The sequence below is a fragment of the Fusarium odoratissimum genome (assembly GCF_000260195.1).
Source record: "Fusarium odoratissimum NRRL 54006 unplaced genomic scaffold supercont1.13, whole genome shotgun sequence".
Lineage (NCBI taxonomy): Eukaryota > Fungi > Ascomycota > Sordariomycetes > Hypocreales > Nectriaceae > Fusarium > Fusarium odoratissimum.
Window position 1 is genome coordinate 163,020 of NW_022158699.1, and position 23,469 is coordinate 186,488.

At 46.6% G+C, this 23,469-nt stretch overlaps 10 protein-coding genes across 13 annotated transcripts; 6 read left to right on the top strand and 4 right to left on the bottom strand.

Annotated features, from left to right (window-relative positions):
- The first annotated feature begins 1 nt into the window (after nt 1).
- On the top strand, nt 2–922 carry FOIG_08428 (uncharacterized protein). Its single transcript, XM_031208462.1, has 2 exons — nt 2–731; nt 794–922. Exon 1 carries the CDS (start codon nt 181–183, stop codon nt 727–729), a length of 549 nt encoding a protein of 182 aa, XP_031061468.1. The 5' UTR covers nt 2–180; the 3' UTR covers nt 730–731; nt 794–922.
- A 346-nt stretch (nt 923–1,268) lies between these two features.
- On the bottom strand, nt 1,269–2,536 carry FOIG_08429 (uncharacterized protein; the record flags this gene model as incomplete). Its single annotated transcript, XM_031208463.1, has 2 exons — nt 1,269–1,478; nt 1,523–2,536. The coding sequence occupies 2 exons, from the start codon at nt 2,534–2,536 to the stop codon at nt 1,269–1,271; spliced, it is 1,224 nt and encodes a 407-aa protein (XP_031061469.1).
- A 3,567-nt stretch (nt 2,537–6,103) lies between these two features.
- On the top strand, nt 6,104–8,533 carry FOIG_08430 (uncharacterized protein). 2 transcript variants are annotated; one of them, XM_031208464.1, is made up of 2 exons: nt 6,104–6,330; nt 6,483–8,533. In XM_031208464.1, exons 1-2 carry the CDS (start codon nt 6,262–6,264, stop codon nt 7,233–7,235), a joined length of 822 nt encoding a protein of 273 aa, XP_031061470.1. In that variant the 5' UTR covers nt 6,104–6,261; the 3' UTR covers nt 7,236–8,533. The 2 variants fall into 2 exon arrangements, with proteins under 2 accessions (XP_031061470.1, XP_031061471.1); XM_031208465.1 differs by having other exon boundaries at nt 6,104–6,373; nt 6,483–7,464.
- On the bottom strand, nt 6,104–8,533 carry FOIG_08431 (uncharacterized protein). 3 transcript variants are annotated; one of them, XM_031208467.1, is made up of 3 exons: nt 8,288–8,533; nt 8,018–8,227; nt 6,104–7,944 (listed from the first exon to the last, which is right to left on the bottom strand). In XM_031208467.1, the coding sequence occupies exons 1-3, from the start codon at nt 8,428–8,430 to the stop codon at nt 7,761–7,763; spliced, it is 537 nt and encodes a 178-aa protein (XP_031061473.1). In that variant the 5' UTR covers nt 8,431–8,533; the 3' UTR covers nt 6,104–7,760. The 3 variants fall into 3 exon arrangements, with proteins under 3 accessions (XP_031061473.1, XP_031061472.1, XP_031061474.1); XM_031208466.1 differs by having other exon boundaries at nt 6,104–8,227; XM_031208468.1 differs by having other exon boundaries at nt 7,509–7,944; nt 8,018–8,529.
- A 243-nt stretch (nt 8,534–8,776) lies between these two features.
- On the top strand, nt 8,777–11,064 carry FOIG_08432 (pyruvate decarboxylase). Its single transcript, XM_031208469.1, has one exon. It carries the CDS (start codon nt 9,081–9,083, stop codon nt 10,776–10,778), a length of 1,698 nt encoding a protein of 565 aa, XP_031061475.1. The 5' UTR covers nt 8,777–9,080; the 3' UTR covers nt 10,779–11,064.
- Nucleotides 11,065–11,773: 709 nt separating this feature from the next.
- On the top strand, nt 11,774–12,215 carry FOIG_08433 (uncharacterized protein; the record flags this gene model as incomplete). Its single annotated transcript, XM_031208470.1, has 2 exons — nt 11,774–12,105; nt 12,161–12,215. 2 exons carry the CDS (start codon nt 11,774–11,776, stop codon nt 12,213–12,215), a joined length of 387 nt encoding a protein of 128 aa, XP_031061476.1.
- Nucleotides 12,216–14,268: 2,053 nt separating this feature from the next.
- On the top strand, nt 14,269–15,031 carry FOIG_08434 (uncharacterized protein; the record flags this gene model as incomplete). Its single annotated transcript, XM_031208471.1, has 3 exons — nt 14,269–14,710; nt 14,836–14,904; nt 14,949–15,031. 3 exons carry the CDS (start codon nt 14,269–14,271, stop codon nt 15,029–15,031), a joined length of 594 nt encoding a protein of 197 aa, XP_031061477.1.
- Nucleotides 15,032–16,160: 1,129 nt separating this feature from the next.
- Nucleotides 16,161–17,778, bottom strand: FOIG_08435 (uncharacterized protein; the record flags this gene model as incomplete). The annotated part of the gene is made up of 1 exon (XM_031208472.1): nt 16,161–17,778. Exon 1 carries the CDS (start codon nt 17,739–17,741, stop codon nt 16,161–16,163), a length of 1,581 nt encoding a protein of 526 aa, XP_031061478.1. The 5' UTR covers nt 17,742–17,778.
- Nucleotides 17,779–18,573: 795 nt separating this feature from the next.
- FOIG_08436 (uncharacterized protein) lies at nt 18,574–20,109 on the top strand (the record flags this gene model as incomplete). Its single annotated transcript, XM_031208473.1, has 1 exon — nt 18,574–20,109. Exon 1 carries the CDS (start codon nt 18,760–18,762, stop codon nt 20,107–20,109), a length of 1,350 nt encoding a protein of 449 aa, XP_031061479.1. The 5' UTR covers nt 18,574–18,759.
- A 253-nt stretch (nt 20,110–20,362) lies between these two features.
- On the bottom strand, nt 20,363–22,209 carry FOIG_08437 (uncharacterized protein; the record flags this gene model as incomplete). Its single annotated transcript, XM_031208474.1, has 6 exons — nt 20,363–20,559; nt 20,612–20,680; nt 20,738–20,901; nt 20,955–21,500; nt 21,556–21,757; nt 21,807–22,209. The coding sequence occupies 6 exons, from the start codon at nt 22,207–22,209 to the stop codon at nt 20,363–20,365; spliced, it is 1,581 nt and encodes a 526-aa protein (XP_031061480.1).
- Between the last annotated feature and the right edge of the window lie 1,260 nt (nt 22,210–23,469).

A 23,469-nucleotide genomic window follows, 5' to 3' on the forward strand; every position in this document is an offset into this window, starting at 1 on the left:
TGAGGCTAGCTCCTCATCACCCACTTCGCGCGCCTCGTAGGTTGAAGGGCGCATCGCAAGCCAATGAGTCACTACGCTCCGATAAAGTATTTATAAGCATAAATCCTGTTTCAATACTTTTGTTCTCTTTGACTATCTACCTTTTCATCTGCGTCAAGCTCAGCACAGGTCGAGCCCATCATGACGTCTCTTAGAACAAAGTTCCAGTCGCAATCTTGGCAAAAAGATCAATTCGTCATCTCAACAGACCCCAACCTATTTCCCATATCTCAACTCTCTGACATCTTCAACTCGAGCGAGTTCTACTGGGCTAGCGCACTATCACCCGAAGCCTTCAAAGAGGCACTTCACAACTCCCTGTCCTTCGGGATCTACGACTCGGCTCAATCACCCAGCCCAGAATCGCCAGGCAAACTGATCGGCCTCGCTCGGTTGGTGACAGACTTTGTTACTTTTGCGTATCTTACAGATGTATGGGTTGATCCGACATACCAAGGCAAGGGTTTGGGGAGCTGGCTTGTTCGTTGTATCCAAGTAACACTGGACGAGATGCCGGATCTGCGACGAGCGATGTTGCTCACGGGAGATTGGGAGAGGTCTGTGCCATTCTATGAGAGGCTGTTGGGTATGAGCTTGGTTGAACCGAAGAGGGGTGAAGGACTTGCTGTTATGGAGAGTAAGGGAAGAGGTCATCCAACTTATGGAAAGACAGGTCTAGGGTATGACTGAGTGTGAGTCTTTAATGTTATGTGTGTACTGCATCTGTAACTAATATTTATCTGAGAGGGTTTAGAAACTGGAGTACTCACAGCTTCTCATTCTCGAAATTCCATATAGAAAAGTATTGTATTATTCTGAAAAACATTAGCAAGTGTTAGGAATTAGTTTGTTGCTAGACTTCATTAAGCAGATATGAACTCCGTTAACTTGTTAGTAATTACAATAGCGAGGATCTATATGTAAAGGCCACTGCTCTCTGAACTTTCTGTGTCACCATCAAAGGCTGCGGCTTAGGAATTACATGCATACCTGAACTCGTCCTTCTCCCTTTGTTGCCACCGAGTTAACTCAAAGGGCGTGAATGAAGTCTTCGGCACCAAAAGTAACAGGGATTCGAGATCAGGATAACAAGTTCTCTAACGGATGCCCCATCTGTGAATAACACGCAACTAGCCTACGTATCAACATGCCAAAGCCTCTGAAACGATGCAACCTGGCTATTGACCTGCGCCTTCAACTCCTGTATCAACTTCTGGTCCTCAGTTCCTTCATTCCGATATTCTGCACTTGACTTCGGTCCCGAATTCGCTTGCAGATAACCGTCGACCACGCGGCATTGTCGCACCAATAAGTAAGAACAGAACTGTACCACCATTGCCAACCGGGGATCTTCGAGTCCTGACGCTGTGGTTTCTGGGACGGCGCGACGTTCGGCGTCGGCGCCATCCTGCAAGGCGCCCAATACGGCTCCGAAGCTGCTAAGCAACAGCATATGACATGCAACCACTAGATGTTGCGCTACACTGTTGTCGCATACAGCCTTGTTGGTTCGGGTTCCGAGTTCCTCTCCAAGGGCCAGGGTCGCTTTTGTGAGTTTAGATGAGAATGATAGCATCTCAACCAGAAGCCCCTCATTGGCCGACTCATTTGTCCACTCATCGTCAGTGTCCCCCAAAGGGTTCAAAAGCCATCGTGCAACGACGTTGAAGACAGCGTTATTGAGAAATATCGCGGGCACAGGGCCGTCAACATGTCTCAGGTTTTGAGATAACTCCCAGTTCTCAAAGAGCTCATGGCTCTTGTTAGATAGAGCATGAAGTCTGGAGACGAGCTGAGCAAGACTTAACATGGCGGTGTCGGGATTGTAAGGTGGTTGGCTTGCCAATTGCTGCGTCATGCACAAATGAGGGTCTTGTTGGGCCCCGAGCATGCATAGATCTAACAGAGAGTCGTGAAGGCCCAGCTGCATGTCGATTGGGGTGCTGGACGCCAAGTTTGACAAATCGATGGGCTGATATTGCGCATGCATAGCGTCCCAAGAGCAGACGCCTAGTTGCGACGCGTGATCTGACAATGTTTCGGGCATCAGTTCAAGATACGGCCCCGAAGCCAGGATAGGGTCCGACCCAAGTTGGCATGGACCCATGGTTCCAGAGGCATGACGCGGGGCTGATAGCTGACAACTGTATGTCAATCTAGATTCCTGGATACTCGTATTGCCGTCCTCCTCGGGCGTAAGCGGTAGCACGACCGTTTCCCTGCGTAGTCTTGAAGGCGCAAGCAATGTCTCACCCTTGTAGTGGTGCAAACTTGGGCGACCCTTGGGCCGACTGAGACTGTACACGCACTGAGTACCATGTCGAAAGCAACGACTGCAAGCTCCTGTTTTGCTTCCCCCACGAGGAGTGCACCTTAGCTTTTGACTATGGCATCTGTCACATGACTGACGGTGTGAATGTTCGGTCGCAGGCGTAATCGCAGGACTCAGCGTGGCAGGGGGGAATGATAGATCAATTGGACTTGCCCGTGATGCCATTCTGGCTTGGTGGCGACTCTTGGTTACTAATGTGACGAAAGGCTTTGAAGGGTAGGGGATGTAAGAAAGATATATTGAAAGCTCTTTCTGAGAACTAAATATTCTTGGAGAATTTGTATGCAAACCTGCTTAAAGTTTATCCTTCATAGGCTAGCATGTATGTGATAGCATGTCAGAATGTAAGATCCCATTGCGTGTTCGTTATCAAACCCTGAATGCAGATAAGCAGCCACTCCCCCACCACAATCATCGTTTAGTCCACTTATCATAATCTGTATAGCTATATGTTCTAGACACAAGAGCAAGGCTGAGCTGCTGTCTGACTTCCGATCTTGTGTATCCTGTCGTGCTTCAGATGGTGCACATAAGGGATTAAGCTTTCCTGATATAGGGATTGTAGGTATTGCATATTCTTGTAAGTCTGAGAGAATAACGATATAAGGGGAAAGAATGGATTGTGTAATAAAGAACATTATGCGTCTTACAGCCCGCAACGCAAGACGGAGGCCAAGGTTTTCATCGTATATTCCTAGATAACAGATATCTATCTCCTAGGCTTGGAATACCGTAGTTCCTACAAATGACACGACATCCCAGGCTTGGGATAAAATGCAGAAAGATCCCTATTATTCCTTTAAAGTAAGCATAGGCCTGAGCCATAGACAGAATGGGGGAACCAGATAACGCCGGGGTCGAGGCTTATAATAAGCTTATCTCGTGATCTAGGCTTTTTGTCTCTGCGTTTTACTCTATAAGTAATAAGTTATATCGATTTCTAGGAGAATAAACTAAAGATTATATTAGTTTCTAATATAATATATTATTTCTTTTATAATACTTAAAATTATCTTTAGAATATTACTTTTTTTATGTACTCCTAATCTTATAAAAATACTAGCTGTCAAATTATATTTAATACTTAAAAATAAAAATACTTTTAAACTACTTTAACCTCTTTAAGTAGTCTTTCCTACCTAGGTATCTCTATAAGGTAAGGCAGATTAGGTATATGTAGTTGGTTTGTACATTATTGCTCCTACACTTTATTAATAATACTTAGTTAACATACGTGGTTGGTTGGTTACTTGTTGGTGCAAACCTTTACCTTATGAGCTTTGCTACTCTTGGCATTGGCCTTTGTCCCCTGTATCCCATGTATTGCTTCAAAACGGGCTCTTTCGTACCGAACACTGAGCGGCTCGCCTTGGTACGTCATCTCCCTATCCTCGATAACAGAGACTGGGACCCAGGAAATAGCGTATTGAGACATTAATGAGTACGTGGAATGGAGTTTCGTGAGTGGCCTAGTGCCTGAAGATGTGATGAACAGGCTTCTCAAAGCTTGATACTTAATGCAGATGAGATTTTTCAACTTAGAAAACCATTATGCGATGGGTATATGAATAATGCTGATTATATCTCGCGCAGACCGTAGATTGGGGAAGGATGCTTCTCAGAGGGGCCCTTGTCCATCTAAATACAAGCGTGCGACTTAGCCACTGCTCTCCATAAGCAATGTCCTGAGGGCAGCGTAACATGGGGAAGTCCCTGGAGACCAGCGGAACATATCGAATCAGACAGATTCCTTACGTTTATCATAGCATAATTGAATCAGATTATTTACTGCCGATATCTAGGGGATCAGGAGATTGTTCACTGTCATTTAGAATTGCAGTCGCTTTGGAGTCCAGACTTCATATGATATCATGGCATTTGCCGCATCGGCTTGATATGTCGGCGCCAGGACAGGTTTGGACTGGCTCCTTGGCGGGGGAATTGGGGGTCGGGTTTAAGTTGTGACTACCAAAGTCCAGAACACGCAGGGGTTTCCACGAGTCCATTATCTCTTGTATGGGAGAGTGAACCATCATCCGCATTCACCGAAGCGTCTCCATTCTCAGAAGCATTTGGACTGGCTACGCTATCGGTTTCCGATAACTTACAACCTTCTGATCCTGTCCAGTTGCTCTCGGGCCGAGTACTTCTCAACAAGTTGTTGATACGACCGAGCCCACCGCACAAACTCAAGAAAGCCTTCCCGTGCCCAATCAAGGCCATCCAGATGAGCCAGTGAGCTCTGGTGCTTTGGACCCTTCGCATACAGAAGTCCTTCGGCCGAAGGCGAACCCGTCAAGGGGGAGGAGGTGTGGAAAGAATGCCGAAAGAGGTCAGTTACTTCCAGTCACTAAAGATCAGCAAAGGAGAGGGAGAAGAGGAAGGACCAGTTTGGACAAGGAGAAGAGAGTAGATGAAAGGATTAAGCTGGAATGACATCGTCGAGCTGCCGCCAAATGTCGTGACCGCAAACGAGATCGTGGACAGGCTGACGTGGCCTGATGACTCTTCAGGTGGTGGTGAGAAACATGAAATAGCGACTTTGACAAATATTAATAGTTGTAAAGGAACAACAATCATTCAAGAACAATCTTAGAGATCATACCTGCGACTAAAATAGCACGGCACAAACACGCTGCTCAATCCATCAAAGCAGTGAAGGGATTTAATTGCTACCTTGACCCAGTAGTTTGACGTGACAAGACGCCGTGTAGGCTGCATGCAAAACAAATTACTGATTTCTTACACATACCCTATACGCCACTTCTGCACTAAATCTACCAAATCAATCCCTTCTGCGCGGGGTCGCGGCAAGGCAGGGGATATGACAAGGTAAATAAGCAAGCTTTTCACTGTGCCCCATCAGTTCAAATGAATGGGCTGCGTGACGACGAATAAGCTTGCTACTGCTGCATGCATGCATGCTAGTTCAGCGACGTTAGGGTGAATTAACGGTATGACTTTTCAAATATTCACTGACTTTTTAATGGGACTACTATGATACAGTCCAATATTCTAGGACTCTTCCGATCTGCTGATGGCGTGATCTTCTCAATACAATGTAACATGATTTGAGAGCTGGAAAAAGATGCATGAGGGCTAGTACGGACAGTCAAGTCATGATGTCGTCACAAGCTCAAGATGGCAGAAATTGTGTGGAGATGGCGGTTTAGTGAACGCCATCATGTCATTGTAATGGATACCCCAACCTGACGGAGATTTCGTCATACCGTCGACGTCAATTATAATGGTGCATTGAATTCCTGGAATTGCATGTAGTATGCATAGTCTAGAACTCGGCGGAGGGGGGCTAGGCACTTGGATGAATTGAGCTTTTCGAACAAGTTCAAGCCACAACAATGCGAAAGGTGAAGTGAGGTTATACCAGAGGAGTTATAACCGACAGGATCACATGCTTATGTGGAGTCATTCGACAGAGAAGGAAAAGGGGAGAGATAAGCAAAAACCCCTAATCAGCCACAAAGACTCGATTGCCATTATTGTGTTGCCGATCCGAATAGGGCAAACATAACACCGGCGACTCCCAAATGGTGCCCACCGTATCTAGAATATCGCATGATGATTCTCCGTTCGTAACCGACATAACCAAATCTTTTCAAGATGCCACTAAGTTCTGTATGGTGATATAAGCTCTTAGCCACAGGCCTGAACTCCAAATAGCACTAGATTGTTCTGGCCAGTTGCTACAGCATAAATGCTGATAGAGAATGCCGAGATAATGTAGGTTTGTCGGGATTCGGGTTTGTGATGTTACATATAACCATACAGCTGTGCAACAAAATGTTTCTGCCATTGTTCCAGGCTCATGCTGTGAACTTTAGTACACTCGTACTAACTCGTTCTAGCCAATCAACCTTTCAGTCTCAATAATGCCTGCTCATCTCATCGCTGTTGACCTTGGTGACATTTCCTGGGATAGACGAGGCAGCGGACTTGAGGTATGTAGTCACAGCCCGACAATTTACTGCCCTTCGTAGTTAGGTAAAGTTTAAATTCGCCTCCAGCATTCTTATATCCCCCTTGTGATCATGACCAAAGCTCAGTTGCAACTTGAGACCAGGTTTAATCGTTCAATACTGACTTCTTGCAGTCACCTTCTGCGGGCCATCTTTTGGATCCGGTCATGCAAGGCGGCGAACATTTGGTCCAGACTGAAGACTTGTTACTTGACGACGCATTGTGGGGAATTGACGGATACCATCTAGCCCTCTCGACTCCAAACTTATTATTGTCCGACTCCTCTAGCGCAGGTCCGTTGCCGTTGGATCCAACGATGATCCGTATAGGAACCTGTGACTCTGGCCTGTTCACCCTCAGTCCAAGCATTCCGGTAAGACCCGAGTCCTCCGAGTCCGGATGGTTCAGCATGGATCCAGACAAAGGTCTCAGTCAAGAATTTGGAACGAAGGGTCCAATAGCCACTACCGTTAGTTTGCAGACAGACAGCTTAGAAGATGTCCCAAAGGCCTCTTCTCCAGCAGTAAAAATGCGTTCAGCTTCTCGTAAGCCCAAGACGTTGCGAGGAAAACCATCGATACCGGCCAATATCGAACTAGCTCGCGAGTCACTCAACAACGTGGAAAGGGATTACCGCACACGGCTCAAGTTTCGTTTCGAAAAATTGCTCAGGGCAGTTCAGGAATCTATGCTCAAGAGTGAAACTAAGGACGAGGATGGCTCGGTGAGAGATGATTACCACTTCAGCAGAGGTGAGGTGTTGGATGCTGCGAGACAGCGCATTCTGGAATTGGAAGAAGAAAAGAGGAGATTGACAACTCGGGTGGAAATACTGAGCCACAATCTTATGGTCAACAGAAGAAGGCCAACCGTGGCCAAGGTGTAATACTTAAGAGGAGGAGGTTGGGGGGGCATGTTATATAATAAGATTGAGCATCTGGAGTTAAGCCGTGACACATAAACAAGGCACACCTCAGGGTTATAATAAATGTAATGTTATATTATCTTCAACTTAAAAGAAAATATTGGCAATAGTTTCAGTTTGTTTGTGCCTTGTGATAAGTTGTTTAATTGGTACCTGGCTGCTACAGCGCTGGAACGGACTAGCGGGTGGAAGCGGTGATGTTGTGGACCTTTCCATGTACACAATGGTTCAATACTCCTAGACTGACGTCAGATAAGATTCTATGATATAAAGAATGAATTACACTAATAGATGCGTTGAAGTCTTCACGATATGCTTCTATAACTGACAATGGGATCTGCGCGCAAGACTAGCATGTACAGGTTGATGGTTATGATATAGTATAGCTGAGTAGCGGCGTTGTATCTACCAACCGGCTACTACTCAAGAGGCATCTAGAAGTGATCTTAATATAAACTATATAAATGATATCATCAGTCCATACTTCTATAAGTGGACTGGGCGTGGTCTCTGGGGCAGGGGTTTGGGTGATGAAAAGTGATGGGCACAGATAGGGCATGTGTCGTGCCCGGCAAAGTACCAAGCGGCAATGCAATTGGCATGAAATGTATGCTCGCACGGTAGATGACGGATCAAATCTGTATCCTTGACAATATTGAGACAAATGACGCTGAGGATGGATATGTACTATTAGTAAAATATGTGGTATATGCGGTACATAATAGATCTTGACTAGAACGTACCATGTCATGTCGCGGTTCGGAACCGCCCAGGCAGCATGCACCTCATGTGAGAGCTCAGATCTCAGCGCTTGGCTTGTTTTGGGTGGAGCGACAGCATTCAGGTGAGGCAGATCTCTGGTCTGGGTTCCGGAGTGCCTGGCTGATGCAGAGGACGAGGAACTGGTTGATTCATCGATCAATGAGAAATCGTATCTTGCCCATGAGCACAGCCTTGATAGCTATCAGCCAACCCTATAACATCGCATGTGGTTGACTCGAGGCACTGCTTACCGGGGTGCACCTAAAAAAACCAAAGCCGTGAGGGCAAGAAGAGGTAATATTATGATAGGGAGCCATGCAAGTTCTGAATGACTACTGTTTAGCTTGTTGGGGCCCTGGGCTGAGGCGGGGATGTTGCTGCTGGTTACAGCCATGGCTTGCGCGTGTAAAGGCGGAGAAGGCACCAAGAGGTCTAAGACTTGCACCAGGGCCTACTCTTCTAATACATCCCCATTTCTGTGCAACATGATGTGCTATCGTTAGCTTGGGTCTAGAACGTATGTTGAGCAGGACTAGTCTGTTTTATGGTATGACATCCCTTCCATCCACGTCAGGTTGGATGCATCATAGCATTATAAAACCTTATTAAAGCGTCATGTGGAACTTACGCGAGTTCAATCATCGTTGGCACTTTGTCATTTCCAGATGATCTGATTGCTGCAATGGCGTAAATCATATTTCCTGGAATGCAGCCGGTATTCGTAGTGTATGACGAGAATACGGAAGCAGAACAATAGACCTAATTATGATCCACCCATAGCCATTGGTAGCCGGCTGGCTTGTGGCAGTCCGCGATCATAATCATCAGATCATGGTAGTGCTCACATGACGACACCGAAAAGATTATCAGAGCCAGCCAATTTACCAACAGTGGAGCAAAGATTTATTGTAATAGTCAATTCGTCTACGAAGAGGAGCAAGGACATATTAGTGTTAACGTCTTAAAAGGTATCATTTAAATAAGAATAATCGCGCCCTCGGAGTCAGCAACAGACTCCGGCAACCATCTCACACCACATTTGCCATGTCGCCTTTCACCGTGGGTGACTACCTCGCAGAGAGGATTGCCCAACTCGATGTTCGCCATCACTTCATTGTTCCAGGAGATTATAACCTCATCCTCCTTGACAAACTTGAAGCGCATCCATCCTTGGCTGAGATCGGGTGCACCAATGAACTTAACTGCTCCCTCGCCGCTGAGGGCTATGCCCGTGGCCATGGAATTGGTGTTTGCATCGTGACCTACAGTGTTGGTGCCTTCTCAGCCTTCAATGGTGTAGGCAGCGCTTATGCTGAGAACCTGCCTGTCATACTCATCAGCGGATCTCCCAATACCAACGATGTGAGCCAGCATATACTGCATCACACTCTGGGGGAATATGACACTACTTATCAGCTTGAGATGGCTAAGAAGATCACTTGCTGCGCTGTACGCATTCGTCAAGCTCCCCATGCTCCTGAGCTCATCGACCGAGCTATCCGAGCTGCTCTCACACACCGAAAGCCCGTCTACATCGAAGTGCCAACCAACTTGGCTGGCGAAACGTGTCTCCGTCCTGGGCCCATCAGCTCTGTAGTCTCAGCTGTGCCAAGCGATCAGCATTCACTCGACGTTGCTGTGGCCAAGGCATCTGATTTCATCAGCTCCAGGCAGAAGTGTGTCATTCTTGCGGGGCCAAAAGTTCGGAGGGCCATGGCGCAAGACGCCCTACGTCAGTTGGCGGAGGCGATTGGATGTGCTGTTGTGCTACAGCCTGCTGCAAAGGGCACATTTCCTGAAGATCACGCTCAATTCGCCGGCATCTTTTGGGGCCAGGTCAGCACGCTTGCAGCTGACACAATCGTCAACTGGGCAGATGTCATCATTTGTGTCGGTGCCATCTTTACAGATTACAGCACCGTTGGATGGACGGCCTTACCCAGTGTTCCGCAACTGCTTGTCGATATCGACAGTGTGACTGTGGCGTCTAAACTATACTGCAGCAATGTTCAGATGAGTGAGTTCTTGACCAGGCTCGCAGAAACAGTCTGCTGGAACGACACTACTATGGTCGAGTACAACCGACTCCGCCCTGATCCAACCTTGGGAGAGCCCTCTTGCGGCCCCGAGAGATTGACGAGGAAGGAGATTGCTCGACAGACACAGGTTTTGATACGCCTCAATCCTCAGACGGTCGTGTTTGCCGACACTGGAGATTCGTGGTTCAACAGCCTTAAGCTGAGCCTCCCATTCGGGGCTGATTTCGAAATCGAGATGCAGTGGGGTCATATTGGATGGTCCATCCCCGCCTCTTTCGGCTATGCCCTTGCAAGGCCTCGGAAGAGGATCGTGGTCATGGTCGGCGACGGAGCGTTTCAGATGACAGCTCAGGAGGTATCACAAATGGTTCGCTTCCGAGTGCCCATCATCATACTCCTTATGAACAACAAAGGCTACACTATCGAGGCGGAGATTCATGATGGACTCTATAACCGCGCTCAGAACTGGGATTACGCACGCCTGGTCCAGGCATTTGGCACTGACAATGGGAAGGGACACGCGCTTGGTCTGGAGGCCCATACTTGTGAGGAGTTCTCCAAGGGTCTTGAACGGGCCATGGCGCACACAAATGGCCCGACGCTTATTGACTGCAACCTTCATCAGGATGACTGTAGCAGAGAGCTAATTACCTGGGGGCATTTTGTGGCGGCTGCCAATACGCGAGTGCCGAAAAGGGAATAGGACTCACTGGGAGCCACAGGTCTAGCACAGATATAGATCATTGTTGATTCAAAAGAGAGATCTTGCGTGCAGACTATGCGGTATTTGCATCCTATTATAAGATTATATTATAAAACATATATGGTTCACCTTTTTCCAGTGTATTTTAGCTAAAGGAGAGCCTTTATAATAAAAAATATATAATTCAGTTCTAATAACTTAACTTTTACTATAATTTACTTATAGGTATTAGCTAAGGCTATTATATTAATATTATTATTGCCTTACTTAAATATAATTAATTAGCTTTAAATCTCTATTTTGAAGATTTTATAATAAAATAGTTCAAATATATTCCTATTAAAAGAAACTTATAAATTCTTAATAATAGAACTATTATATATTTAGTAAATCACTATATAAATAAGAGACTTGAGTTATAAAAATATATTCCCTTATTAATATATATATATAAATTAAAGAGAAACTCCTAAGTAATTAATTACTAATCTATTACTTGTTTTTCTACCAACTATCAGTTAACAAAATCCTAATTTAAGAAGTCCACCTTGCTGTTCTCTGCCTCAGGTCGGCCGCAAAGGTGGAGTAAAAAATCCCTAACAGGTGATTTCAAGCCTGTATCAGGTATGGTTTATGGTTCTTTCTCCACCTCTGCGGCCGACATAATAGAAAGAATCTGGTATGAGGGCTAATAATCCTTACCTCGTGAATTACTAAGGTTGGTAATATACATTACTAAGGTTAGTAACACACATTTGTATAGAGCATCCTTGTTCAAACTAATACTAAACAATCTAGCTTTGCATTTTAAAATATAAGATTTAATTCCTCTATACGAGAATTAAAAGTAAAGTAAGGGTTTTAAGAACCTATAAATACTAGATAGAAGCTCCATGGTAAAAGTGAAGATTACCTCTGTTTTAATAAACATCCCATCGACAACAAATCAATTTGCCAATCTTTATACAAACTATAATAAAACTAGAACTTCCACGATGAAGGGCCTTTACACCGTGTTCCTTGCTTTTACTGCCGTACAGGCTACACCAACTATCAACAGCGAATCGAAAGCACTTAATGCCCGGGCAGTCGACCTCAAGGTTCAGTACTACAAGGATGGCGGCTGCACAGACTACGCTGTATCGATTTGGCCCGGTACTTCAAACAAATGTTATGGATACAGCTACAGCAACACAAACAGCGCAAACATTGTTAGCTGCGGTGGTAGGGGTGTTGCTTGCACCTGCTACATGTTTGAGCAGGATAACTGTAAAGGGAACTCTGTCCGGACAGTTGCTCTATCAGGATCCGGCTCCGCTTGTGTTAGGTAGTATTCCCTTTGCTTTTTTTGCAATTTTATATGTACTAACTTTGCTTAATAGTAATTGGGGTAAGGGCTACAAGTCCATGCAGTGCTACACTACCCAGATAGCCTAGTTGTGAAGAGTATTTATCTAGCATCCTCCTTTAAGTACTCGCCCTATCTTGTTCTTGCAAGAATGGTTTGAGCGCAGGATGTGATAGAGAGTGCCCTTATCTTCAATGGGCGATCAAGCAGTCAAGCCCTGACATCCAGAAACTATGCTCTGCTGGCAGGAGTTGTCATAACACCAAGTTGGGCACACTTGTAGAATTATTAGTCCAGCTTAGTGTACTACTATGCGAACGACATCTTGGGTTTATCGCTTCGACATTTTTCTTCCTCTCCTACTGGTGTGTTCCCCATGTTTGAAGTTACTTCTTGAAACAGTTGCGACCGTTTCAATGAATATGATTCAATACTATAAGGCTTCTTTTATCGGAAGGTGCTGTTTATGCTTTGTGTAACTGTTGTGATCTGAGACAGACTCTGCTTCTGTAGTTGTACTACCTGGGGTTTCCAGCTGCTTGAGACTTGATGACAATTATGGCAAAGAATTTAGTATGGAATTTTAGCCGTAAAATATGACACAGAATTCTTAGATCGTCTTTTGCTTTGCTGACCAGTGCCCAATCACTGCCGACGCCCTAGAAACATATCGAGAATGACGCTCAGCTACTAGGTTTGGACAGTTCTCTCTAACCAAGGCTCGATGTGGCGGCCGTCGGTACCTAAGGAGCGGAAGAACTCTTTGGCTGGGTGCTGGATGATGAATACTAGAGAAGTATTTATCAAGAAGCGACGTGATACGTCCTGTGGCGGGATTGTAGAGAAGATTGCACGGAGCTATGAGCGCATCTCGGTCTTAGTACATGTGTGTATCTAGTTCAGGCATGAAGTCATATCGAGAGGGGGAGTAGCCCACTGAAGTAAGCGTGTATAATCGCACAGTCATGTTTGCATGATAGGTCGGAGAATCGTTCCGCCTAACCATGCTCAATACGATCATGGATACGACCTCTAACTCCCTTAGCGTGTTACTTCTTACAGTCCTAATAGCAATTGGTAATATTTCTAAAATAAAGGTAAATAATTTGTCCAAAATAATGAAGGAATTTTAGGTAGTGAAGAATTTACAGCTAAAACAATTCGACCAGAAGAAAGCGAGGAGGATGAAGTTCGTACCAAGTTCGATGAAACTGTCCTCCAATGTTCCCAAAGGTCTGTCGCTGCAAAAACAAGTCAATTTCATCACCTCCAACAGACAAACGAGAATGAGGGAGAAGACTGCCCCGTGGATTCCTACATAGGCTGGATAGCAGAGATAAGACATATTCATGCTACCAAACACTATTCAGGTTCAGGCAAAAGACTGTATACAACCAAGGTTCCTATTTCTAGAGGTATTAGCCAGAAGCTGGGAGAAGGCCAGAGTCAAGATGAGGCAAGCACATTCGCCATACTTGACTACCATGAGGAGTCTCTCCGGACGAGTTCAATCGATATCAAAAATCCTGCGCTTAAGAAAGGTCTCACAGACGTACTCTCGAACTATCCAGATGTTTACACCGAGGCTCCAGTCCTATTAACTAGACCTCCATTCATACCATTTCTGGCTGGGACCGTTTTCTGCAAGCAGAGAAAGCTTCCAGTGAAGGAACGAATGATCTATTTCGCATTTTGAGACATCATTTAGAAAGAGGGCTGAAAGAACCATTTAGAGTTTTACGAGATTATCAGCGAACAAAATACATCGAATTTGACGATCTGTTAGTGGCGGTCGTGCCCGGTGAGCTCGTCGTGAGATACCGAATTGGATTGCTCTGGGCTGGAGTCTTTCTAGCTGCCTCGATCGGCGAATTCTGGAGCAGCAAATCATGTGACCTGAAAGTTCGTGTGATGAATTGGGATGGAACTTGCTTCGGGTACAGAGAGAAAACATGGGAGATTAGGGCTTTCCAAGGGTTTCGCAAGATCACTGACCTTCCAGTATTCCCCCTAGATGCTGACTCGGATCGAGACCAGATCGAGCAACGTCTTGTTGGGAGAGGAAGGATGTTTCATCGTCTGTGCAGCCAGCACGTCAAAGTCTACACTGGCGTTGTTCATTTCAAACTAGAGGGGCGGAAAATGGTCGGTATTTGGCACTCTGTAAAAGCTAAACTTATTTCCTACTGGGCTCACCTATCGGAGCGTATCATCGTCGATGCATATGCCTTTTATAAATTCCAGTACAAATACGTTCCGCAATTGAGCGATCTCAACGGCGAGGAGGGATTGGAAGGGCCAGACCCTCACAGCATCGTCAGCAATGACTACTCCAGTACCCAACAATCAACCTTTTTGACTGAAGAGGAGTATATCATAGCTATCCCATATGTCAGGCGGTTTGCTTTGAAGTCCATGACGTGGTATAAGCTCGACATCAGTAACATTTCTCACATGATGTGGAACGAGAAGCTTCTGGGTAACCTTGTCATCCAAGATCAAGAAAAGCGACTGCCTCTTGCTCTAGTTCAAGACCAGGGAAGCCATGAGGATGATAAGTTCGATGACTTCATAGAAGACAAAGGTAACTAGTAGCCATTCCTACCTTCCCACTTTTCCGTTTCCTGCGCATGTCGTCCACACACTATTCCTTTTTGATTCACTAAGTACCTAAACAGTCAGCCTGATTACTGATGCATTTAAACTTAGGAAAGGGGCTAATTCTCCTTCTTGCGGGTCCCCCTGGAGTGGGCAAGACTCCACAGCTGAATCCGGTACGTCTGTCTATATCTGCTTCATTCAAAATCTAATTATTATTATAGTGACCGAAGAGCTCGAAAGACCATTGTACAGAGTCAATGCTGGTATCTTGGCCGTTCAGCTGACACAGTCGAATCATCGTTGAAAGAAGCTTTTAACTAATGGTCACACTGGAATGCTGTCTTACTTATAGACGAAGCAGATGTGCTCCTAGAGAAGCGATCTAGTGACAGGTGTGCCTCAAACGAATTAGTATCAATTAAGTTATAAAAACTAAAGCTAATTTATATATTATTAATATACTGCACTAGCTTTCTTAACAACACTAGAGTATTATACAGACGCCCTTATTCTTACAACTAATAGATGCGGAGATATTTATCCGGTATTCGAATCTCGTATTGACATCATCCTAACCTACAACAATCTTGACAAAGATTCTCGAAGGCAAATTTGGTCGAATTTGATAGCTAGATTCCAGAAAGACTCTACAGACATTAACAACTTAGATTTAGACTCTCTCTCGAATTGGGAGGTTAACGGGAGGCAGAATAAAAGTGCTATTAAGGCTGCACGGATAATAGCAAAGAGTAAATCTGCACCTCTTGGTATACACCATCTTGAAGACGTGCTAGAAATCCGGAAGAGAGGGTCAAGAGTCATAGGCACAGAGATAATTCACTGAAATACGGAATTAGCAATCGTTTCAGACAGTGGTCAAAGGGCTGGTGCAATGTCACGCCACGAACATGTTCTTGGCGAGATGCTTTCTTGCAGCAGCGCCAATGACTTTCGTGAGCTATGCCCAGGTTGTCGGCGTTTCACTTCCGAGGTACGCAGGCATGTTGAACTTCCTGAGGCATCACATAATCACCTATAAGGCTAAACCAAACCAGTTAGTGAGTTCAAGGATGTTCACTCTTGGCCAAATGGGAGCCTCCATCTTGTGTTGCCAGCTTTTAAGAAGTGGTGCAGTGGTGTTGTTAACAAGAGTGTTAAAGTAGGCAAGTCTATAACATCTAAAGGAGCCGGAATTAAAGAGTAATCCAAAGGACGATATAAGGGAATATTCAATAGTCGTATAAAACACTATGGGCTCTCTATACTTGGTATCTCATATAGAGATATTACCGTCTCTTGCCTAGAATGTCTACTATTGCCTGATGTTGATCGTCAGGAATTGAGCCAAGTTAGACTGGAATTCGTCGATCAGTATTTACTCTTCTCCCTATATATACCTGGAGACTATATACGATGAAACTTAAATACGGCGATTATTTATTGTCGAATCGCGAAATAAGTACATATCCACCAAGACTCTTTGTAGCATAATTAAGAATACCATAACGATGTCCAGGAAAGAACTGCCAATCATTACCAAGCGAGACTGTAGACCCAAAGTTGGTAAAGCTGTTACCGTCAGTGCTATAACTGAACACAGCAGATCCAGCAGCACCAGGGCGGATATCAGCGGTGACACGAAGATACACCTTGCGGAAAGAAACGTTGTTTTGTCGGGCTGAAACACTTCCTGTGGACTTGGTGGTCCAGTCGGTGTTCATGCTGAGGCCTGTGTTGAAAACGAGGTTGAAGTTGCTTCCTTCGCGCTCTATGCCGATCCAAGCTGATGAGTCGCGAAGAACGGCAAGACCAGTACGATCACCATCGGCCATCTTGGAGAAGTCGATGAGGACTGTGCCAGTTCCTTGAGGGCCGCGGATTCGGTGGGTGAGGGTGTTGCGAGCCTGGTAAAGGTCCTTAGTAACAGTAACGGTCTTCAAGGTCAAGCCGTTGTTGACAGTAAAGCTCTTGGTATCGGGGTTATGGTTCCACTCCCAATCTGCTCGGAGGTTGGGACCAGGGAAAGTATCAGTGCCAATAGGGCTGGGAACGGTGCGCTTGGGAAGTGGGTAGTCATAGTCGCCCCATTGGCCATTGACGAGCGTGATCTTGGGGAAACCATCGCTGCCCCAAGTGATAGGAGCCAAGGCTGGTGCTCTTCCGCCGGGGTACATGTCCACAAAGGACATGTAGTACCAGTTGCCATTGGGTGTGTCGATAAGACCGCCTTGGTGAGGTGCTCCAGATCGAGGAGCAGCAGCGAGTTTGAGATTATCAGCGATGATGCGGAGGTCATAAGTTCCGAAAGGTCCGTTGGCAGACTTGGCGATGTATTGTCCGGTAGCAGGTCTCGTCAAGAAGATGTACCAGTTGTTGTCCTTCTTGTACAAGCGAGATCCCTCGAGGGTAAGTGTGGATGGTGGCGAGAGGACAACTTGTTCCTTGACTTCGGTCTTCATGTCCTTGGATAGCTGGGCGATGTGAAGGTCGCCTCGTCCATAAGCCACGTAAGGTGTGTTGTCAGTATCAAAGTGCAGACCAGCATCGTAATAGCACTTGTTGATGGTTGTGATCTGAGACCACGGGCCAGTTGGGCTTGAAGCACTGTAGACATATGTCTTGCCGAACTCAATGCAGGCAACGAAGTAGAACTTTCCATCGCTTTCGCGGTACCGGAGAGAAGAAGCCCAGATGCCCTTGACGTAAGCTCGCTGTCCGTTCTCAAGGCTGTACTTGGACGACCAGTCGAGAACAGGGACGGAATGGCCGATGTGCTCCCAGTTTACGAGATCGTATGAGCGAAGAACTGGAGCACCAGGGGAGTAATGGAATGTTGAAGCGGTCATGAAGTAGGCATCTCCAGCCCGAGTGACTTCCACGTCGGAGAGATCTTCCCAGATAACAGGGTTCGTAAACTTTTCTGCCATGGCGGCAGCGACCGAAAAGAGGAGACCAAGAATAGCACGCATTTTGGAGCCGTGAAGAACTAAAGAGCGTTGTCGAACAGAACCCATTTACAGTAATTCACACACTAACTTATAAGAAAACGAGGGACATTCCAATTTGGAGTCTTGATATGAAACGATTGGCGCGCTTTAGCTGAACAGGGATCAGCGTCCAGACTACTTAGAGTTCTCACGGAAATATAATCGCCTCTAGAGCCACGAGTAGCAGCGCGCCAATGTTTATTACAGGGTTGACCCCGCATTATGCACGATGCGCAACTTCAGGCTGAAACAAACGAGGTTAAACGAATCAGCAGATGCTTCATTTATTCGTCACTTTGCCGATAATTAAGGGGAGCTGAAGGCCTTGACTAGGGATAACAGTGGCTCCGTTGACCTATTAGGCTAATTTAGGCGTGTTTTATATGGATCGCTTAACGGAAGATCGGCTTGCAGCATTCGGCATTTGATAGATGTCATCATGTCCCTTTCTGAAAGACGGAATGCATCTTCCGTTACCCCAGATGAAGCAAGGATACACCAGATGATTTCTCTTCATCTCACCCTTGACTGAAACATGGCCCGAAGTGTCTTCTCGTATCCGTGCCAATCAATTGAGTCTCCGCCGATATGCTGTCTGTTTCGAGTAAATGATTCGCCTTGTTCCGATTATCCAGCTTCTTCTTCCTTAAACAGCTGTAGTCTAACGATGCGCGCAAATAGAAGCTTCAGGGTCGGTATTAAATATGGCTTCATGTATGCATACTAGTTATGCGCGCAAATTGTTTATGGCTATCTTACGAAGAAGTCCTAGCCTATTTGTGTGAATACGATACTCGCTCGCTTATCACGACTCAGCCCACCCTAAACAGTCTTTAAACGAAAGTTGAGTTGACTTAAACGAAGTTAAATTGCTACCTTCCTTATACGTGGGTACTGAGATCTGCATGTCCGCATATCAATCAGATATTTAACGACGACCTCGAGCAGCTTGTAACAGTCCCATCATAGAATCGCTATCCCACGGGAGCCTCAGTTGGCAAGAAATTGATTTACGACATCAGCTATTTCGAGAGACATCTCCAAGATGTGGTTGACTACCCCGTTGCTGCTCGTCAGCACCCTTCTGGACCTTTCTGGCGTTGCTGTAGCAGACAACCCCATCGTCCAAGACATCTACACCGCAGACCCAGCACCAATGGTCTACAACGGCCGTGTCTACCTCTTCACCGGCCATGACAACGACGGCTCTACCGACTTCAACATGACAGACTGGCGTCTGTTCTCGTCAGCAGACATGGTCAACTGGCAGCATCACGGCGTTCCCATGAGCTTGAAGACTTTTAGCTGGGCTAACAGCAGAGCCTGGGCTGGACAAGTCGTTGCCCGAAACGGAAAGTTTTACTTTTACGTTCCGGTCCGTAATGCCAAGACGGGAGGAATGGCTATCGGCGTGGGCGTTAGCACCAACATCCTTGGACCCTACACCGATGCTCTGGGTAAACCCCTGGTCGAGAACAATGAGATCGACCCAACGGTTTATATCGACACTGATGGCCAGGCCTACCTGTACTGGGGCAACCCTGGCCTTTACTATGTCAAGCTCAACCAGGACATGCTTTCCTACAGTGGCAGTATCAACAAGGTTCAGTTGACCACAGCTGGATTCGGTAGCCGCCCGAACAACGCGCAACGACCCACTACCTTTGAAGAAGGCCCTTGGCTGTACAAGCGTGGCAATCTTTACTATATGATCTACGCCGCCAACTGCTGTTCCGAGGATATCCGCTATTCAACTGGACCCAGTGCCACTGGACCATGGACTTACCGCGGTGTGGTGATGAATAAGGAGGGTCGAAGCTTCACTAACCATCCTGGCATCATCGACTTTGAGAACAACTCGTACTTCTTTTACCACAATGGTGCTCTTACTGGCGGTAGCGGTTATACCAGGTCCGTGGCTGTCGAGAGCTTCAAGTATGGTTCGGACGGTCTGATCCCTGAGATCAAGATGACTACTCAGGGTCCAGCTCAGGTCAAGTCCTTGAACCCATATGTCAAGCAGGAGGCCGAGACCATGGCCTGGTCTGAGGGTATCGAGACTGAAGTCTGTAGTGAAGGCGGCCTCAACGTTGCATTCATCAACAACGGCGACTACATCAAAGTTAAGGGCGTTGACTTTGGCAGCACGGGTGCAAAGACCTTCAGTGCTCGTGTTGCATCTAACAGTAGCGGTGGGAAGATTGAGCTTCGACTTGGTAGCAAGACTGGAAAGTTGGTTGGTACCTGCACGGTAACGACTACTGGGAACTGGCAGACTTACAAGACTGTGGAGTGCCCTGTTAGTGGTGCTACTGGAACGAGTGATCTTTTCTTGGTGTTCACAGGCACTACCTCTGACTATTTGTTCAACTTTAACTGGTGGCAGTTCAGCTAAGGGACTTGAGATGATGATGGTATAAGAGTATGAGCTTCTTGTAGATAATTACTCTGTTGGGCTATAGTACATAACTTGGATTGATTGTAACGAGCAGCCATTTACCTCCAACTCCAACATCACAGACCTCTGGTCTCATGTCTTTCATATCATCTAGTAAATGAGTTCCCGTCGTCTCGTGACGAACTTTATGCCCAACCTCATTACCTTTGTCATGAATGGAGGCTGTACATATAGTGCGACCGCTGAGAGCTTAGGTAACGTAAGGCTGGTAAGCAGTACCGTTCTGCTGCGCCTCCCGCAAGAGTCGCTTGTTGGAGCGGCTGAGCCAGATCTTCATGACGATAGCGCAGGCGCTGGAGGTCAGACCGAAAGCCATCATGCCGATGAAGGCACTGATGTAGCGAGGCTCCTCCTTTGTGACGAACATGAAAGGAGCAGTGAAGTTTCCTAGCAGATTTTGTCAGTTGGTATCTAGGAATCGTGGTGAGAGTACACTTACCGATTTGAGATAGAAGGTTGCAAAGTGCAACGGAGGCAGCTCGCTTTTCGGGAGTCTTTGCAAGAGCACCTGGTGAATAGTCAGCACCATACCATATTAAGTAGTAGGATAGCACGGATAACATACCGCTGACATAACCCATGATGAGAGGGTTGGCGATGTACATGCCGCCAACGTAGATGAAGGAAGCTCCGTATCGGGCCTGGGGGTTGGTGGTCGCTAAGCAGACGATGAAACCGATACAAGCAACCGCAACAGGGATGGCATAATGCAGACCTCGCTCCTTGACCCTGCGAGACAACTATTAGTAATTGTGTGACGCACGATATCAGTTGAGACTTACTTGTCAGAGTGCCATGCGTTGACATAAGAACCAATAGCAGCGAAAATGTAAGGTGGCGCAGTGAGAACAAGCGCGATAACAGAGCTGTATCCCCAATCGGCCGCCAGACCACGAACAATGGAAGGGTAGAAGTTGGAGAATCCGTAGGCAGCAGAGATGGTGATGTTCATGAGAGTAAGGATGTAGAGCTTAGGATCGCGAACACTAAGCTTCAATCCTTCCCAAGCACCAGTCTTGGCCTCGGTTGTAGAAGGACGATCAGCAAGGACACGTGCAGCAGCAACCTTTCGCATGTCCTCGGTCATAGTCCACATGGCGCTGCCGGTTGTCGAGTCGGGGTAGTCGGGGATGAACCAGATACAGATCATGGCAGAGCCAGCACCCGCGGTGGCGAGAATGATGAAGAGCCACTGCCAGCCAGCAAGGCCGTGGGCTTTCTCGAGAGTGGCGTAGGTAGCGGCAGCGATGAGACCGGCTGAGCAGAAGGCAATTGTCTGAGCTGAGTAGAGGATAGCCATACGGAAAGCGACTTCCTTTCGTGTGTACCTAGGATAATGAGTGAGCACGAAGCATTCAATGCGGTTGAGATTGGTGAACTTACCAACAACCGAGAAGGTAGATAGCTCCGGGAAGAAGAGGTGCCTCAACAAGACCAAGAGCGAAGCGAACACCCATGAGCCCAGAGTAAGACTTGACTCCGACGGTAGCAACACTGACACCAGACCAGACAATAGCCATGAGACAGAGGTAGAGACTGGGTCGAATCTTGGTGATCAACATGTTACTGGGAAGTTGGCCAAGGACTGAAAACGTCAGTATTCTTTCCAAACGCCAACCATGCGAGGAACTTACCATAACCGAGAGAGAGAATAGAGACAGCCGAAGAGAAGTTGGCACCAGTAAGATTCAAATCCGCGTCGAAACTGCTGAGTCTCGCATGACCGATTGATGCTCTGTCAAGGTAATTGAAGAAGTAAAGACACCAGACACAAGGCATGAGAGTCAGATCAAGACGACGAACAATCTTCTTCTCAAGCTCGCGCCAGTTCGGAATGCCAAGAGCGTCAATCTGCTCCTCAGGGCTAGGAAGACGACCTTCATTCTTAAGATAACCCTCCTCTACCATACCGAGCTCCTTCTCAATGGCAGAAGCGGTATCGGCCTTCTCGTCGATGGGAGCCTTGACATCAGATGCTGGGACCTGAATGTCTTGCGGAGGCACATCACCGCCCGCTTTCTCATTCGGTGTCGTCATATCTTGAAGACTAACGCGGAACAAATAAAGAGATAACGACTATTGGAATGGCTGAGAAAGGGAGGGTCTGCGATGTCAACCAAGTCGAGAGGCTGCGTACACGAGAGAAAAGGCAAGGACAAAACGAAGGTGGACGGCATTTTTTATAGATGAGCGAGACACGAGAGAAAAAGAATATTGGCAATGGGAAGACCCCGCATCTCTCCAACGTTGGCACGGCTGGGCAAGCTGGGGAAAAAGTCAACTCCCCAGATGGTGCATGTGTGAGCCAAGAGTCCGGGGCAACAAGAATCATCTCTTGGGTTAAAAACTGGAGAAGAAAAGGGTTCTGGGGCAAAACGGTCTCGCGTGCACGAAAAGACACACAGACTGGATCGGACCCCAGATGAATCACCAGAGATCGGCGGTGTCAAATGGTAATCAGATCACTTGCAGTCTATTGCTCTTTAGAGTTCTTCTTTTAGAGTTCAATCACTACTCTATGATGCAGTGGCCGTCGTTAAAGAGGCTTAAAATGAGGCTCTTTTTATCAGCGCCGCATTACCGGGCCGTGGTCAATAGGCCAGTCTGGATCACATTAGTCTCTTAAAAATGCCCATAATGAATCTCGCGTGCTATTATTATTCCACGCTTTCATCAATTCGTCTAAAGGAACCGGAGAAAGAATTCTTTCGTGTGTTTTTTTCGCTCTAGCTAGCCACACGCCAAGCTCAATGAATCGCAATGCGTTCATCATATTCCCCAATTATGCAGCAATTCTCAACTCGCGGAGGGGAAGAGAACTTCAGCTCCCGTCTTTCCCGTTTATTCTGGGCATGTTCTCCAAAAATGCAGTAAAAGCCCGAGTCTTCCCGTGCCAAGGGCGGAGAGTCCACTGCTGAGACCTGCACTGCAATGCTCCGGGCATCACTACCCACTATAGTGGATTATTCCCGTCTGGGCACTGCTCCACTATCATGTCAGGGCCAAGCTTTGCGATAACCAATCTCGCCAATTTGTTGATTTGAGGTGGGAAAAGGTTATTCTTAAGCTTGTTCAGGACCTTGGCGTATGGGGCGCTCTTCTACCCGCGGGATTTACCCTTCTCCGGTGTTACTCCGGATCCGACAGTTTGCCGTGCCCAGCCAATCCCGCGGGAGATTTCCATTGGATCACTTTGTATACCAAGAAATGGTGTGTTTTTCGGAAGTAATTCTGAGATCCTGTTATATTTATCGATTCGAATACCGAAAGAACAGAAGACTCATTTTTCTCATATCA

What these genes read in the sequence shown, in the direction of transcription:
- FOIG_08428 (XM_031208462.1), top strand. Translation starts at nt 181, where the DNA reads ATGACGTCTCTTAGAACAAAGTTCCAGTCGCAATCTTGGCAAAAAGAT.
- FOIG_08431 (XM_031208466.1), bottom strand. Translation starts at nt 8,430, where the DNA reads ATGGCTGTAACCAGCAGCAACATCCCCGCCTCAGCCCAGGGCCCCAAC. An exon ending in GTTTTTTTAGGTGCACCCCG is followed by an intron (nt 8,228 to 8,287) that starts GTAAGCAGTGCC and finishes ATAGCTATCAAG; the next exon opens with GCTGTGCTCATGGGCAAGAT.
- FOIG_08430 (XM_031208464.1), top strand. Translation starts at nt 6,262, where the DNA reads ATGCCTGCTCATCTCATCGCTGTTGACCTTGGTGACATTTCCTGGGAT. An exon ending in GACGAGGCAGCGGACTTGAG is followed by an intron (nt 6,331 to 6,482) that starts GTATGTAGTCAC and finishes GACTTCTTGCAG; the next exon opens with TCACCTTCTGCGGGCCATCT.
- FOIG_08432 (XM_031208469.1), top strand. Translation starts at nt 9,081, where the DNA reads ATGTCGCCTTTCACCGTGGGTGACTACCTCGCAGAGAGGATTGCCCAA.